At 48.8% G+C, this 16,788-nt stretch overlaps 1 protein-coding gene across 5 annotated transcripts in view; it reads left to right on the top strand.

Annotated features, from left to right (window-relative positions):
* The first annotated feature begins 1,768 nt into the window (after nt 1-1,768).
* The window catches only part of CBFA2T2 (CBFA2/RUNX1 partner transcriptional co-repressor 2), a 58,754-nt gene continuing 43,734 nt past the window's right edge, over nt 1,769-16,788 (top strand). For 4 of the 5 annotated variants that reach the window (XM_041419152.1, XM_041419150.1, XM_041419151.1 and 1 more), the window contains exon 1: nt 1,769-1,830. In XM_041419152.1, coding sequence (XP_041275086.1) covers nt 1,803-1,830 — 28 coding nt within the window. In that variant the 5' untranslated portion in view covers nt 1,769-1,802. Of the gene's footprint in view, nt 1,831-5,991; nt 6,078-16,788 lie in introns of all 5 variants that reach the window. The other variant, XM_041419154.1, reaches the window with a different exon arrangement.

Here is a 16,788-nt window from a genome sequence, read left to right as displayed (position 1 = left end):
CATTCCTGACCTAGCTGGCATATTTTCAGCTTGCCAGAGAATACCTAAAATGGCAAATCCCTCCAGGATGGGAGCAAAGCTGTGCTTCATTTTCAGATGCTGATTGGACTTCATCATAAAGGAAAGGTTCTTCCCCAGAGGTGCTGGCACTGCCCAGGCTCCCCAGGGAATGGGCACGGCCCCGAGGCTGCCAGAGCTCCAGGAGCGCTGGGACAGCGCTGCCAGGGGTGCCCAGGGTGGGGTTGTTGGGGGGTCTGGGCAGGGCTGGGGCTGGGCTGGTGATCCTGGGGGTCCAGCTCAGGATATTCCATGATTCTACGAGACTGCAGCCTTGACAAACCCTGAATAGGAGTCTCAGGCTGTCAGTGAAGCTCTCGTGATCCCAGACTCTGGCATTTCCCTGTTTTGAGGTATCCATGCAGTGAGAGCTTTGGCTTGTAGGAGAGGAAACATATCTCACCTTTGCCAAGGATGTCTGTCTGCAGCACAACTCCCTGGGACACACTGTGGGTGTGGTTTAGAGGTGGGCTTGGAATATGGGAAGTGCCAGGAGGGAGAAAAACCGCTTTGGTAACAACACCTTGCAGCAGCAGCTCTCTCCACAGAGAGCAACAGCCACACAACTTTCCCAGGCACTGTCCTGGAGAAAGCTGTGAGAAGATCAGAGAAAAGATGATAAACAATTCTTATCTCCACTTGCTGCACCTGTGGTTGTAAACATGTAGAATGTGTTATGGAGATTTGTTTACCAAAGGGTGATTTCTTAATTGGCCAGTGGTGATGGTGTTTGGATTTCAAAGACCAGTTAGGTCAAAACTGTGTCAGACTGTCTGTAAGGGTGATGGGTTTCTCAATAAGTATAGTGTAATAAAGTGATGGATCATCCTTCTGGAATCATGGAGTCAGTGCTAACCATTACCCAGCTGGGGACATCGTGCTATGACACACCTGAGGGGCTGGGGCTGGGCTGGGGACAAACCTATCCGTCCTCAGGTATTGTAACACTTTGGGGGTACAGGTATTGTAAAACATTTGGGCTTATGTGTGCAGCTATTTTAACATCTGTTGGGGGTGTACAGGTATTGTAGCACTTTTGAGGATGTGTTTACAGGTATTTTAACATCTTTTGAGGGTGTACAGGTATTGTAGCACTTTTGAGGATGTGTTTACAGGTATTTTAACATCTTTTGGAGGTGTACAAGGATTTTAGCACTTTTTGGGGATATGTATACAGGAATTTTAACATATTTTGGGGGTGTATAGGTACCATAGCACATTTGGGAATGTGTGTATAGGAATTGTTACACCTTTGGGGTTGTACAGGCATTGTAGCACTTTTGGGGATGTGTATATAGGAATTTAAACATCTTTTGGGAGCGTACAGGTATTGTAGCACCTTTTGGGAGTGAACAGGAATTTTAACATCTTTTGGGGGTGTACAGGTACTGTAGCACCTTTGGGGATGTGTATACAGGAGTTTTAACACCTCTGGGATTACGTACAGGTACTGCAGCACCTTTGGCTATGTGTGTACAGGAACTGTAACACCTTTGGGGTTGTGTGCAGGTATTGTTACACCTCGAGAGGAGCGGGAGAGCTCCGGGGAGGTGTGGCAGGCGGCCCATCGGCTCTGTGAAGGTCACAGCCCACCACCGGCCGCAGCCGAGCGCAAATCCCCGCCGAGCCCCGCCGCCCTCCCGGCCTGGCCGCCCGGCTCGGGGCGGGCCGGGGGAGGCCGCGCCCCGCTCTCGTCACGGCGGGGGCCGGGCCGGGCCGGGCAGGAGGCGCCGAGGATCCGGGCCATGGTGGGGATCCCGGGAAGCTGCCAGTGTAAGAGCCGGGAGCGGGGAGCGGGCGGGAGGCAGCGGCGGGCCGGGGGGAGCGGGCCGCGGGAGGGGGACCCGCGCTTTGTATCGCAGCTGTAATTGCACCTCTGATTAATGTGTGTTTATCTCCGTGCGGGTTCATTGCCCCGGAGTGTGGGCCTGGCGACCCCCAGCCGCAAGGCCAGCCCGGCAGTGCCCGGGTTTGTGCGGGATTTCCAGGCTGGAGGGGTTTCGGAACAAGGGGTGCAGCCCCCGGCGGGGCTGGGCCGGCAGTGCCCGGCCTCGGTGCTGCGGCCAACGCGGGCTTGCAGCCGCCTGGCACTGCCCGCATTGCCGGCCCAGCACCGGAACACCTCCCTGGGCTGTCTGGGACACTTCGTGCAAACACCCACAGTGAAATACCCACGGCAGAGCTGGGCGCGAGTGTTTCCCGTGCTGCAAACTGCGACCTGGCACCCGTGTGTGCGAGTCCTGCGCACATAAATCCTGCTCCTCTCCTCCGTGGAGCTGGGAGCGTGGCTGTCCAAAGCTCCATTTGCGTTAATTTCCCCAAAATCCCGGGTTTGTTGCCAGAAGTGTTGTGCCCTCTGAAAGCTTTGGGGTTGGCAGGAGAGCACGTGGTGCCTCTCACCGCGTTTCAGCCTCCCGAGCGTATTGTGGCCCGTGCTTGTTTGTGCGCGATTGGGATGGGAATCTGAGCCATCCTGGATGGGGAGCGAGCAGCCGTGGAGCCGGGATGTCTGTGTGTAGCAATGGCCATCGCACGTGGGCTGGATCACGGCCTCAGGGTGACTCTGTGGGTAAGTTATTGCTCAGGAAAGGGAGAAAAGCAGTTAAAAGAACATCCCAAAGCTCAGGAAATTCAGGAATCTTAAAATGAAGTGCGATTGCTCATGGGGAAGCAGTGTAAAGATAGATGCTGATGCTAATGTGGAAACCACTCTGAAAGCTGCATTCCCGATATGGAGAAGGAATTACCAAGTGACAGAAGTTGGTTTTATACTTTGTGGTGCTGCCTAGGGCAGAATGTGTGGAGATGATGGGGTGAGGCAGTTGGAAATATATCAGTGCGTGGAGGCGTGTGGAGTTTAGCCAGCCGGTGTCCCAGGTGCCTGGAGAGCACCGTGGTGGCAGAGCCGTGTCCATGTCCACGTGGCTTTGGAGAGCCCGGGCACCTGGCTCCTGACCTTCATCTTGTCAGCTCTGAAGAAAAGGCCCCACAGAAGGAGCTCGGGTGAGATCGTGTGCTTTAACCCTGCTGTACAAAGTGTGTGCCCAGTCTCCTTTTCCCAGGCTCCCTTTGAAGTCACATCAGAGAAACAGGCGCTGCTGAGGGTGATTCATCTCTCCAGGCTTAGACACCTCTCTCTGAATGAGACAAATTCCTCACTGGAGGTGCCTGGGCTTTTTCATTGACTGCAAGGAGAGTCCAGGAGAGCCCGGCTTAGGCTTTGGTAGTGAGGAGCTGGATGAAACAAATCCCACCCAGTGTGTCTGCTCGTGGTGCAGCTCAGTGGTGTGTGCAGAGACTGGTCACATTCCCCCCCTGCTTCCCTCAGACTGAGCGCAGGGAGGAGAGTCAGACCATTGAAATCCTGCTAAAAATATGTGAAGCTAAGGGAGACAGGGATCTTGTGCCTCCATCATAGCTTCAGGGTGGGTACATGAATCTCAGCTGTGACATTTCATGCAACATGGGACGAGTTGTTTGAATATTTCATTGGATCCTGGCAGGAATGTATGGATGTGTATGTGGCTGTTGAATTTTGCAATATTAAAGCATTTCTGAAATTAGGAAGAAATTCCTTCCTGTGAGGGTGCTGAGGCCCTGGCACAGGGTGCCCAGAGCAGCTGTGGCTGCCCCTGGATCCCTGGCAGTGCCCAAGGCCAGGCTGGACAGGGCTTGGAGCAGCCTGGGACACTGGAAGGTGTCCCTGCCATGGCAGGGGGTAGAACAAGGTGGTCTTTCAGGTTCTTTGCAGCCCAAACCAGTCTGTTATTCTGTGATTAGGGCTTTTCATCTGGGTCCTCCTGACAGAACTGAGCAAACAGTCGCTGACCCTATGGCAGCAGGGACAGCAAGGCCCCTGGCAGGAGAGGGTGAGAGCACCTAGAATGCTTGGAGTGACTCAATGAGAGATAAAATGTAGGTTTTTATTCAGTTTAATGTGTCTGTGGCCCTGCATCCATTGGGGAATGCTAAGGATGAGCCTGTTGAGCCATGCAGCTGCTTTATAAAGATAAGCACACAGATCTATGCTGTAGTTATCAGGTGAGGATGCCCTGTTAGTGCCAACTATGAAGAGTATGAACACTTGCACGGGACATCACTCGATTCTTGGGCCCATTGTCAGCCCAAGAACACTGTTGGGGTTTATCAAAAAAGTGAATAGCTGTAGACTCATAATTTTTATAAATCTAATTATCTGCATTAGCCCAGTGATTTCTGATTTTTACAGATCCTGGCAGTGTCAGGAGGTTGCTTGATTTCTTTGGGTGTGTGTTACAGGGTTGCAAAGTGTGAAACTAACCATGGGGAATGAAAGAAGAAATGTGGCACTGCTTGGAAACTTTGGGATGTTCCCTGATCATTTAAGGCACATATTGGCTCTCATGAATATGCTCTTCTTACGTGGATATTTCCAATGGCCAGAAATTGAAATGGATCATTCAGGGACTTAGTCTTGATTTTCGTATGCTGTAAAATGAAAGGCTTTAGGTGTTCCTCTTCCTTTGTGCCAGTGTTCAGGAGGATGAAATAAATTGAAGTTTTAAAGCAGCCAGAGAAAAGAAAAAGACTTTTTTGATTTGCTGGCGCTCTGACAATCGAAAAGGGTGTGTACTTGGGGAAGGGCTTGTGGAGTTGACTCTGTTGGAAGCAGGACTGGAGTGGAACAGTGAGCAGAGTGCTTTCCATCATCCTGAGCTGCCAAGGAGTCACAGGCACCTCGAGAGGCTGCCATGAGCCACTGGAGAAGGGGGGAACTGCTCAGGTTTCCCTCTTGCTGGCAAGAACCAGAGGTGAACTCTTCCCCTTCAGAAGAAGGAGGTGGCTGAAAGACCCAGAAAGGTGAGAAGTGAATTCACCTCTCTGATGTAAAAAGTCTCAAGGGAAGAGTTTCCACCCAGGCTGTCGATTTACTGGGACTCTTGCAGAAAACCACTTTCCTGAGGGCATTTGTCCAGCCAGTGGCTGGGGCTTAAAACTTCTCCTGTGTCCCTGTCACCTTCCCATCTCTTTGTGCCACACACCAAGGGTGTGTGAACACCCTTGTTTGATTCAGCTACAGATGTATCCTGGACATAATTTTGACTGTATTTATGCACTCCAGGTTAATCAACCCTATCCTTGGAAGTCAATTAAAATGTCTTTTACTATCTTTCATGAGAGAGCAGTACTAACTTCTACAGGTAGCAACTTTTCTGGCACTTGGACTTTGAGGTCAAATTCTGCACATGCTTTCTTCAATGACATGCTTTGCACACTTGGGATCATTTAAAGGATCAGACTGTTCAGGCAGGGATTTTCTCCAGTGTAGGTTTATGTTGGTATTTAAGGTAGTCATTGCTCATAGCCCTCAGCCTTGGGTTGCAAGGGTGTTTTACATGGCATGCTCTTGACTTGGCTTTGGAGCCATAGGTGACAATTCAAAGCTTGCTAAAAATATTTGAAAAATATTACAGAATTCTTCATTACAGGTAAGGTTTTGAATGGAAAATGCAGGATTAGCCTTTTTTTGCCTGTGGATATAAAATAATCAGAGGAATAGTTAGTGAATGCTTACAGACTTATTGCTGTAAGATTGGACTTGATAGACACACCAGTTTGTTTGCATCAATACCAGCTTCTCCCTGCTTATCTGTACTTTTTAATCCTCATGATCTCTGGGGAGTTGGCTTTCACTCCCTAGCAGTGCACCTGGTTGCTGCAGCAGGAAGTTTCTTCAAATCTGTCACCTGACACGCTCCCACCTGGCCTTTGTGTGTGTTTGATCCCGCCTTTTCTGCCAGGAGGCAACAGGAGGAGGAGGAAAAGAGGGATAAAGCCCTAAAGGAGATAAAGTTGGGAGGCTGTGTGTGTTTGGGGTGTGTAGGAGTGGGCTGGTGAGGGGTGGCTGGATCGAGTTCCTGGCACTGGTGGAACTGGGCTGGTGTCACACAACAGGCTGGCAGCGCTGAGGAGCCAATCCAGGGACCCTTCCTGACCCCCACCTGGTCAGCAGAGACTCTTCAATCACCTTAACAACAGTGGTGAGCACACAAATGGGCCTGACAGCTCATTGCATCCCGGCTATCTTTTGTTTGTTGGCAAAAAACCAAATATTTGCTTTCTACTTTAAAGCTGTGCATGCGGAGCCTGTCCGGATCTGGCTGCAGGTATTGGATCAAACAGAGGTGGAACAGTGGCTGTAGTGTGGGGTACAGCTGTAGGGTCACACATGGTCCTGGGCAGGCAGAACTCCTGGTTGTCTGCTTGGAGCACAGGCAGCTTCCTTTTCTTAGGTGAGTATTGTGGGCTGCAGTATTTTGTGGCTGTATTCCCTGGGTCTTGGCTAAGCAGAAAGTTAATTTAGCACTTTTTCAAAGTATGGGGACAGCTCAGCCTGCGGCATTTCCAGGTGCAGATGAGATTAATTTGCTTATCTTAGTTGAGGGCAGGTAGTTGTGCAGGGGAGGTACCAGAGCCAGGATGTTAAAACACAAAGAAGTCAAATGTTCCTCTGTTCCTCCCCTGTTGTGCGAGCTCGTTTGCATGAAAACACCCGTCTGGCAGATCGGCTGAAGGAGCCTTCCCTCCATCTCCTCCTCCTTCAGGATTAGCTTTGTTGGGGGCCAAGAAGCCACCGATGAATTGTGACTGGAAAGCGCTGAACTTTGAGGGGAGATGAAAAAAATCCCTCAAAACATTTGCAGCCCTGGCAGCGGGTCCGCGGATCGCTGATGGGGTTTATCTTCTGACATCATGAGGATCTCTGACATTTCTAGCTTAGAAACAATAACTCGCCTTATCCGTCGTCATGTTTTTCTAATTAAAGACAAAGCTTGGTAAATATTTTTTAAATGATTGAATTTCCCAAGTATGGAAAACACATGTCGGGAGTCAGGCTGGCTGCGTCCGACGCGCCTTTTCCCACCGCGTCCCTCGGAGCACGCAAGTGCAAATACAGATTTAGAGCTGTGGGTGACAGGTTTATCTGGGATGATTGGCAAGGATTTATAAACCAGGAGGGGATTTACTTTGCTCTCCCTCCCTCCTCTTCCCCCTTCTTCCCCCGCCTCCCCGACCCCCGTCTCAGAAATAGGAAATTGGGATCACATTAAACCCTAATTGGTTTGGCTCCAGCGCTGGTTCGGTGGCTGCCAAATAGTTAATTTATTGCGTGAGAGTTTGGCCATGTGTTGAGAGGCAAATTTGCTTGAAGCAAGGCATCTCTGTAAACTATACATCCATTCCTGTGCCAGGTCCTGTTTACAGCATCTCCAGAGTGGGGTGCAGGGGTTGCTTTCCGTGCCCGTCCCGGCAGGACAGCGCAGGGGGACCCCGCCTCCCTCGCTCCCCTGCCAAAACGCTTTCAGGAATTGTTGCCTAAAAGAGCTTAAAGTGGTTTTAGCCGGACTTGGCGCTTGACGTTTGGAAACTGCCAGCTAGATAAGACGTGGGAGGCTCTCAGGAGAATAAATGCATCTGTTTGGGAGATAGCAGCAGGCCTGGGCTGTCACCGCGGAGCGGGGCCAGGTGGGGAGTCCCCGGGGGTGGCAAGATGGCTTTTCCTGCATTATGTCAGCAGGGGCAAAAGGGAAGCTGGCATATCTGGCTGCCCACTCCTCGTTCCTGCCCTTCTCCATGGTGGCTGTCGGACATCCCGGATTTGTTGTCGCCTGCTCATGGATCTGTGGCATCTAGTGGTGTTTGGCTCCTGTGAAGTTTTCTGGAAGATGGGCTCCCGCAGAAGAGTTTGCAGAGGTTTGCAGGACAAGCAGCCCTTGCTGAGGCCATCACTGCCTTCCCCAGCACTTGACAGGGAGTTATTTGGATTTGAGAGGGAGTTATTTGGATTTGAGAGGATACTGCAGCCAGAGTTAGAGACTCACCGCTAGCACGTCTCTGGTGTGGAGTATGATTTGAAAGAGACTGTGTAAGGAATAAATCCATGGCTGTGGCATTTTATTTCGTTCCTCGCTGAGTTAAATAACAAACTTTGTGTAAGTGAGCTGCTACCAGCTCCGAGGCAACAGAATTATCACCGCCGTGCTCAGCAGAGCCCTTTCTGTGTCAGCTGCTATTTCCATTGTGAACTTGATACCTGAAGGCTCAATATTGTGACCCTTTAATTTTCAGCTGCTGAAACGTCCCCTGCGAGCTGGCTAAAGGGGAAGAGCTCGGAGGGGAACTTGCAATGGTTATGCAGTAGGAGCAGTGTATTTCTTTGGGTATTTCTTAAGTGCTCAGTGTTTAGGAGAAATTGATGGGTAGTAGCAAAGCACATTTAGCAATACTTTTCTTTCTGTAGCTCTTGCTTCCTAGGATGTAATAAAATCCATTAAGTTCTATTTATGATCAAAGGCCCAGTATAGTAATAGTTTTATTTGGATAATTATGGCTGTTCTACCAATAATGAAAATACTGCACACTTCCAAATACTGCAGTGTTTAGAGGGGTACAGGGTTGGCACAGACAAATGTTTGCAAGTTTTTTTGAGGAGTCAGAGAGATACCAGTTCAAAAAAACTTGGCTCTAGCTGAGTCCCAGTAGGAAGGCACGTCCTGCCCACGGGTGTCACATTGAGCCATGCTGCCCTGGCTTTTCCGTGGAGGTGCAGCAGGGTTAGACAGACCAGAAGGGGACAAACTGGGCAGGTATCAGAAGCGAATGTGGTTTGTTTTGGAGAGAACCTTTTCATCCCCAGGTCTGAAGGCAGGTTCAACATTCAGTTGGGAGCAGCCACTCCCCACTTGTGCATCTCCTGCCTCGTTTGAAATGCAGCCACTTCTGGGATGAGCTGCTGTAATTACTTTAAAGCACATCGTACTTCCACCACTTTTGGCAGGAAGGAAGGAGGAATACTGTACTCCATCGCCAGACAAAATAGAAATCAACAATTGGGATTTTTCTCAAAGAGCAGATCTATCTTCTCTGCCATTAAATCCGAGTTGGATGGGAGCCTTGTACCCATTTTGCTTTCCCGGTGTGTCGTTCTGCAGCTCACAGCCCGCATTCATGGGAAGATTTAAAGCAGCAAATTCTAGCCAGGAATTCTTTCTAGCACTTTGCTTTCCTTCTGCTGTTTGCCTCCCTCTTCACACTACAGATGCTGATGGATCACCTTCCGTGGTGAGTAACGGGACACGCTGTACTTCAGTGGTGCTGGGAGAGAAAGCGTGTGTCCTGAGGAATGTTCTTGCAGAGAGGCACTGCCTGTGTGACACAGCTCCTGACCCCTGCTGCTTCAGCAGTGGCACTGCCTGGATCTTGTGGCTCCCCTATCAGCTGCAAATCAGCTGGAATTGTGGGTGGATCACCTGCATCCATTTGCTGGTGTTTATTCACCCCTCTGCTGCGGAACACCTGACTTCAGATTACTGCCCTTGGCCCACCTGAGTTTCCACATTCCAGAATACACTGGTGGTGTCCTTTCATCCTCCCAGGGGATGATTTTTTTTCCCCTGAGAGCTTGGTTTTCCCTCTTTATCTAGGCATGCTGAGCACCTAGAAGTTAATTTGATGGAATCTTCTGAGGGAAAGTCTTGGTTTTGCACTGCGGTACTCCAAAAACATTCCCAGGTGCTTGTTTGACTGTTTTCTTCCTGAATATATTTGTCTTGTTGAAGGACCTTTTTTTTTTTTCCTGTGTGGTATTGATTTTAGCAAGAGAGAGAATAAAACCTCTTTGTGCATGTGAATAGGTAAATAACTATCAGAGCATACAAACTGTTGAGCAGGTGATTTTTAGATATTTCTTGATTTGTCCTCTACCAGTTTTATTTAAGTTTTCAGTCACTGCAGTTACTGTGTTCATCAGGTTTTATTTCCCATTTAATAATTACAGCAGCTTCCCTCGAGCCCTGCACTTCTAATTAAGAAAGCTGAGTTTGAGATAAAACTAATGGAATTAAATTCATTATGTTCTTATGGTAAAATATTCTCAGAAAAAAACGTTGTTTACCACATCTTGATCCTCCATCAGTACTGAGGACTTTCCTGGTGGCATAAAGACAGTAGAGCACCCAAGACCAGGATCTGATCCATGCAGGAATTCTTGCCTTCAGTCTCACAGGTACCAAACAAGATAGTTTGGTTGGCACAGAATCTCCCCTTTTCTCTGGTGCATATGTAAAGATTGCCCCAGTTTCCACCAGCATTGCATTTTTTTACTGTCCTGCTGCTGCTGGTCTAAGGAGGCCCAGGAAGCTCTGGAGAACCTGGCAGCACCACTCAGAGCTGGTCCAGCTTCAGGTGAACTCTGGGCAGGTGTGACCCCATCCCCATCCAGGAGGCTCTGAGAGCCTCTTTTGCTGCAGGACAAGCCAGTGGACAGCTCTCCCTGAGCACACACAGCACACCAGGAGCTTACATCTCTCCAAAAGGCCGTGCTGCTCCGAGCAGCAGCTCTGTGGATGGAGATACACCTCTTCACACCTGTTTTATAACACAGGAGCAAAATATTCAGGGCATCTAAATAGTTTATGGCCCGACATTCTGGCAGTGGAAGCATGAGTTTCCATCTCATTAAATTGTTGGCAAAGCCCTGGTAATTCCAGTCACTGATACAGCGCAGGAATTATCCCTCAACACGACTGGTCGTGTCAGGTCAGAGCATCACTGCTTTTTCTCAGCAGTTGTGTGTTTGTACTTGAGGGGAAAAGAAAGTGTTGAAATGTCAGTTCATTGGGCTCTTCTCTGGAGCTGGAGCAAGGTCTTGTGAGGTCAGAAAAGTGTTTGTGGATTTCTACACCTAAGTTGTAATGAGGAATTATTCTCAAATCTTTTCTTTTTTTGTCATACAAAACCTGACACAGATTCCCAGTTTGGCAGAGGCTCTGAGGTTTATCTTGGAGCTCAGCAGCTGCACTGCAGCCCAAGACACAGTTCCTGCCATCTCCCAGCTCTTTGTTGGGCTGTAGGAAATCACTGGACCTTTGGAGCCCCTGACCTGGGGCAGGTCAGCTGTATCATGGCCATTCCCGTTTGGGGAAGTGTGCTGTGAGCTGGAGAAAAGGAGTGGGAGATGACAGTGTCCTCTGGCTCCTGTGGCAGGCAGAGGATGAGGTATTTTGTTGATGGAGTGGCACACATGTCCAGAGGCATGGGAAATTTGCCTCCAGCACTGTTACAGATTTTATGGTGTCTTGCAAACAAGAGGGAGCAGTTTGCTCTCCCTGCCACGTGTTACCTTCCACAGCTTTGCGACAGCCACATGCAAAATCATTTTAGAGGTCGGTCATCCAGTCCCAGAGACTAAGGAATGTTGTAGTAGGGCTTTTATAAGATTTATATGCTTTATCAAAGGTCCTATAGTTTTCTCATTAAAGCAGGATTATCCTGCTGGGATTAGCTGTTCTGCATGGGTGAGGATGACAGGCACTCTGCATTTTCATAGTGAGATGCACTGTGAAACAGAAGAGCTGGGGGCCCAGGAGACACAGGGATGCAGGTGTTTGGAAACAGGGCCCAAGAGGGGCTTTTACAAATGTTGGCTTCATTCGACTTGACTCCTGAACACGTGGGAGAATGGCAGCAGGCTGCACCTCCAGCACTCCTTAGCATCCAAATATCCCAGTCCTGAGACTCGTCCTGGCATTTAACAGCCTCCTCAGTGCAAACCTCAGGGAGTGAATTTGCAGCTTTTCCATATGCCGAAACAAACAGGCAGGGAAACCTTTTAATTTGCACAAGGATCTTCTATAGTCAATACAAGTTGACCCTGCAGGCTTTCTGGAACTGATTCCCGTCAGTTTGGCCTTGCAAGATTTCATTTAACCCTTGAATTATCTTCCTTTCCCCCAACATTTTATTACATAGACTCCCAGAACAGTTGGGTTGGAAGGGACCTTAAAGACCCTCCTGTTCCAAACCCCTGCTGTGCTTCCCCTATCCCAGGTTACTGAGAGCCCATTCCAACCTGGCCTTGAGCATTTCTCATGGATTTTTTTTTTCCTGTATGACTACAATACTGAATTCAGCTCAAGTCACTTGAAAATTACTGCTAAGTAACAAACAGCTTCTTTTGCTCGTTCTTTGGTGACCATAAATGTCTGGAGCCTGTTGGGAAATGGGTTTGGGTTTTTTTTAAATGCACTGTTTGCCTCTCTAGTTTGTAGTCTTATATACCCTTGTGTTCTTAATATAAATACTGCCATCACTGAGCAAGAACTTGGAGGAAACTGGTGCAAAGAAATGCTGAAGCAGCACTGCTAACCAGGTAGTTCTTTGACACTGCTGCTTAGTTGTAAGGAGTCTCCAACAAGAATGAACTGTTGGATTAAAAGCCTGATCAGACAGCAGTATTGACTTCAAGAGGGATGTTACTTGACATGATTGCTGTAAAAATCCCTTGAAAAACAGTCCTAGTACTTCTCTTGCTCTGCTCATCATTACATTCCCTAGAGGATGAGTATTTGCCAAATGTTTTTCTAGAGAAGTGAATTTCCAAGTATTTACTAGGTCAGACATCAGCAGTAAACAGGACAAGGGTCTCCCTTCCTCTGTCCCAGGGGAGCCTCCTGCTAGCGTGGAGCCCACCAGGGACCTGGACACATCTGCAGCTCCTGTGCTGGTTGGGCTGATGCAGCCCAAAGCTGGTGTGTGAGAAATGCAGCTGTTGTAGAGGTACAATTGTTGGAGCATCCAGTGGTGTTGTACTCTGAGTGGGATTTAGCACTACTTTCCACATCTTCTGGAGGTTTTTGGTGGCTGGTCAGTGCAAAGCTGCCCAGCTGAGCTTTTCAGGTTCCCTGGGCTCAAAGGGAGCAGATTATTAACCACAAGCACAGCACTTAAACCCCTGATATATCCTTAAATAGGGCAGGATCTGCTGTACCTATGATCTCCCCCTGCAAACAGGGCAGGGCTGTGGCTCACCAGGTGTTTGCCTTCAGCTGCAGCTGCTCCATCTGCAGAGCCAGGTGGAGACGTTTGGGGCATGGGGAAAACACAGCTGGGAGAAGTTAAGAGCAGCTCTGGGAGGTGCTGGCTCACCTGGGCAGAGCACGCCCCAGAGCAGGCTCGGGGCAGTAAACTCATCTTCACCTTGGCCACAGCCCTGGGTAGGATTAACGAAATGAAGAGGAAGTAAATGTGTTTGAGCTGCTTTAGTTTTGTTGGGTTTTAGTTTCTTTCCCCCAGTAGTGACAGGCAAACCAAATTAGCTCTTCCCAGAATGCTGCAGTTTAACTGCCTCTGCCATCAACTCCAACCCTGCTTTAGAGGAGCTTTGCTGATGAATCTCTCATTTTATCTCCTGCTCCAGGTTGTTATTGTTGTTTTTAAGTTAAGATGTCTCATTCTTCTCCCTGAGTTGTTTGGGGTTTTTTTAATGTAACTCATGGTTTAGAAAATGAAGATTTTGATGACTTTTGAAGTTTCAAGTTTAGTAAGCCTGAGGTTTGGATTGAAGATAATAATTTTCTTGCTTTTTCCTCTCTGTGCATGGAAATTGACTTCACCATACAGATGTTTAAGTTCTTCTGGCTCTTGAAGTTGTCTGAACAAGCATGTCCAGTGTGTGGGGTAGAGACACCTGCCTGCTTTGATGGGATGCTTTCAGCAAACGTTCCTTTCAGCCTATTGCAAAATCTTCCCTTTGAACTTCCATCCTCCTGCACAGGGATGGTGACACCTGCATGTGAAATGCTTGGATCCAGGGCAGGCAGCTCCTCAGGAATGGTTTCCTGATAAGCACTCAGGGTGGAGAAATAAGTTTTGGCACCTCTGCATGATACTCTCCTCCCCATCTCTCTCTGATTCTACTGGAAATTCTGTTCTTAGTGCTGCTGGTTGGTGTGGAAACAGCTCGAATACCCAGGGAATGAGTGGAGATGTGAGCTCTGGGTGAGGAGGATCACCTAAATCTGTGCTGGGGACACTTGTGGTGGTGTTGGAAGGACCTGATGCCTGCACCAGTTCTGTTTCCTCTTCAGCTCAGTTGTTTCAAGCTTCTGCATGTTAAATGCTGGAAGTTGGTAAGGCTGGGTGGGTGGAGTGCTTTGTCAGCTTGGTTTTCTCCAGCCCTTTCTCTACGGAGAAGCCGAGTGTGGCTTTTTGGGACTTGGTTTTCTGTACCTGTTGTGTTGTTCAATAAGTTTGTGTCAGAGGGATCTTGTGACTGGATCATCCTTCTGTTGGAAAATGTCCATCTGTCAAGACAGAAACTTTCCTTGGGAGCAGTGTGTTCTCTCTCAGGAGATCAGATACCACCCTAAGCACTCCATATCTGTCTTTGCTAAACTGTACAGCATGGCCTAAATAAATATTTACTGATTTGCGTCTTTGGCATCCTGGTAGAGCTCTGGCTGCTTAACCATTGGCTGTCCTCTTGTTTTGTGTAATTTTGGAAGAAATATTGGGGTTTTTTTGTTTGGTTTCAGTTTTGGTTTTTGGGTTTTTTTGGGGTTTTTTTTTTTTTTGTTTTTTTTTTTTTTGGGGGGTTTTTTTTGTTTGGTTTTTGGTTTTTTTTTGTTTTGGGGTTTTTTTGTTATTGTTTGGTTTTTGTTTGTTTGGGGGGTTGTTTTGTTTTGTTTTTTAGTAACCATATGAAAGGGGAAGATTTTAAATCCAGCTTTGACAAGATAGGGCTGTTCAGGCCCAGGGCTCCAGTTTGTGAAGGCAGTAAACAATGTCCTCCGCTCCATCTGGGGTTGAGCTCAGGGATGGATGGATCCTGGCAGGTCCTGGTGGATCCAGCAGCACCACCAGACCCACTGTGGTCCCATTAATGCCTTTACTGGGAGAGGAGGGCCCACCCCAGTAGGACCAGCTGAGCTTGGCTGGGACTCCTGGAGGAACATTGTAATGGGAATGACAGAAGAGTTGGGCCAGAAGAGAAAAATTCATGTTAGCCTGAATATAGCTTTTCATCCTCTTAAAATTCTTCTGCTTCTTTGAAGTGTGAATCCCAGATGCTACAAAAGTATTTTTCCAGACACGGCTGTGCTGTCTTGCTGTGCATTTTCCACCAAATTGCTGAATTACTGTTCTCCTTCTGGTCTTCAATTTTTTTTTTTTTTCATAGCTTTATCTATTTGTCTGTATGTTTTACATGGCCAGAACTCATTCCTGTCTCCCATACCCATCTGAGCACTCCCCCACGAGGCAGCATTCCCACCGGGCTGTGGTGGAGGACAGGAATGCTGGCTTTTTTTCCAGGAAACTTGTAAACACGAACTTCCTGTTGACACGAGCTGTAAATCTGCAAATAGGCTCTGCTTCCGGCAGGAGGGGAAGGTAATAAAATTTCAGGTCCTTGTTCACAGTGCCTGGTCCTCCTTGAGCTGCATTCAAGCACTCCAGAGGCAGTGGAAGCACAGAGAACCTGCTGATTGCTCTGTACCTCTGGAAATGAGTCTTGCCTTTGATTTTTTTTCTCCTTCAGGCACCCAAACAGATGCAATGCTAATAGAAGCCAGTTGGAGAATGTCAAAACCCTGATGACTCCAAAATGATGCTTCATTTGCTTGTTTTCCCCTTTTCTTTCTCACTGCCTCTCCCACCACTGAGCTGATCCTCAGTTTTGGGGAGTTAACTCTGTCTTACATCCACACCAGGCGTTTTGGGATAATGAGCTGGCCAAAATCTGGCAGCTGTTGGCAGAGCACACCATTAAGTTCCCCGTGGCACACGTTTTTGGGAGGCTGGGGCATGCTTTAATTCTGGGAGGGTAACAGGGCCAGGTAGCAGACACCTGGGCAGGTGGCTGAGCTTGCTCAGCAGATTCCAGTGGTTGGGAGGACTGTGATGATTTTCAGGATCAGCTGCTGGGGAAGAGATGGAGGCAGATGAGGAGCCTGGAGATAGTGGAAGCAGAGAGTGGAGAAGGGAAGCAAAAACAAGGCAACAAAAGAGATTAAAAGCATGGTAGTGGAAACAAAAAGGATACGAAAAGGAGGAATGGTTGCAGGACACGGCAACAAGGAGCACCGGGCAGCACAAAAGGAGAGCCGGGCTGGAGGCCGGGCTCTGTCACTAAGCGTGCCGTGAAGGAGCCTCCCGTGGTGTGGCCGGTGTCCAGCGCTGTCCCCTGACCCCCGCGCTCCTCTGCCTTGGCTCCGCGCCCTGCCGAGCGCTCCGGCCGCCATGGGAGGCACATGGCAGCGGTGAAAGGGGAGCCTCTCGCCGTCCCTGAGCCTGGGTGGGCGTGCTGGGCCTTTCGTAAACTAATAGCTCCCAGCAGTGCTCCTAAATCAGACTTTGTGGAGCCGGGAGCGCGGCGCTGGAATGCCGGGCCAGGCGCAAAGGGCTGCGCTGGGCTCTTTCTTCTTTTTGCTCTCCCCAAAGGCAGCGGTTGTTAGGTCTAAAGGGTCAGCAGGAGAAGGGAGCTGGCAAAGAAAAATGGGTGAAAAGTAAACGGAGGAAAAACTAGCAAAAACCACCTTTGAAATGTGGTTTCTGTGATTGGTTGAGGCTGGAAGGAAGGGAACCCTGCTCGGTGCTAAACTAGGATGCTGCTGGGAAGCCTTGCTTAAAATCCAAGCTGCTGGTTTTGCTGGGTGTAATGAACAAAACAACCTGGGATTTTTTTTTTTTTTTTAAGGGAGATGGGAATTGGGACATTTTAAATCAGTGTTACCAGGTTAGTGACAACTAATTAATGAGAAAAGAACCCTCCTTGGGTGGCTGTGTGCTGAGGTGGTACCACTTTCCTCCTGTGAAGCACTGGGAAAGGAGCAGAGCCCCAGCAGCCCTCACAGATAAGGGTCTGGAGCAGAGGGAAGCTCAGGGTGAAATTGGGGGGGAAAAAAAAAGAGC

The sequence above is a fragment of the Onychostruthus taczanowskii genome, unplaced genomic scaffold (assembly GCF_017590055.1).
Source record: "Onychostruthus taczanowskii isolate IOZ18803 unplaced genomic scaffold, ASM1759005v1 scaffold60, whole genome shotgun sequence".
NCBI lineage: Eukaryota > Metazoa > Chordata > Aves > Passeriformes > Passeridae > Onychostruthus > Onychostruthus taczanowskii.
This window is presented reverse-complemented; position numbering and strand designations above follow the sequence as displayed.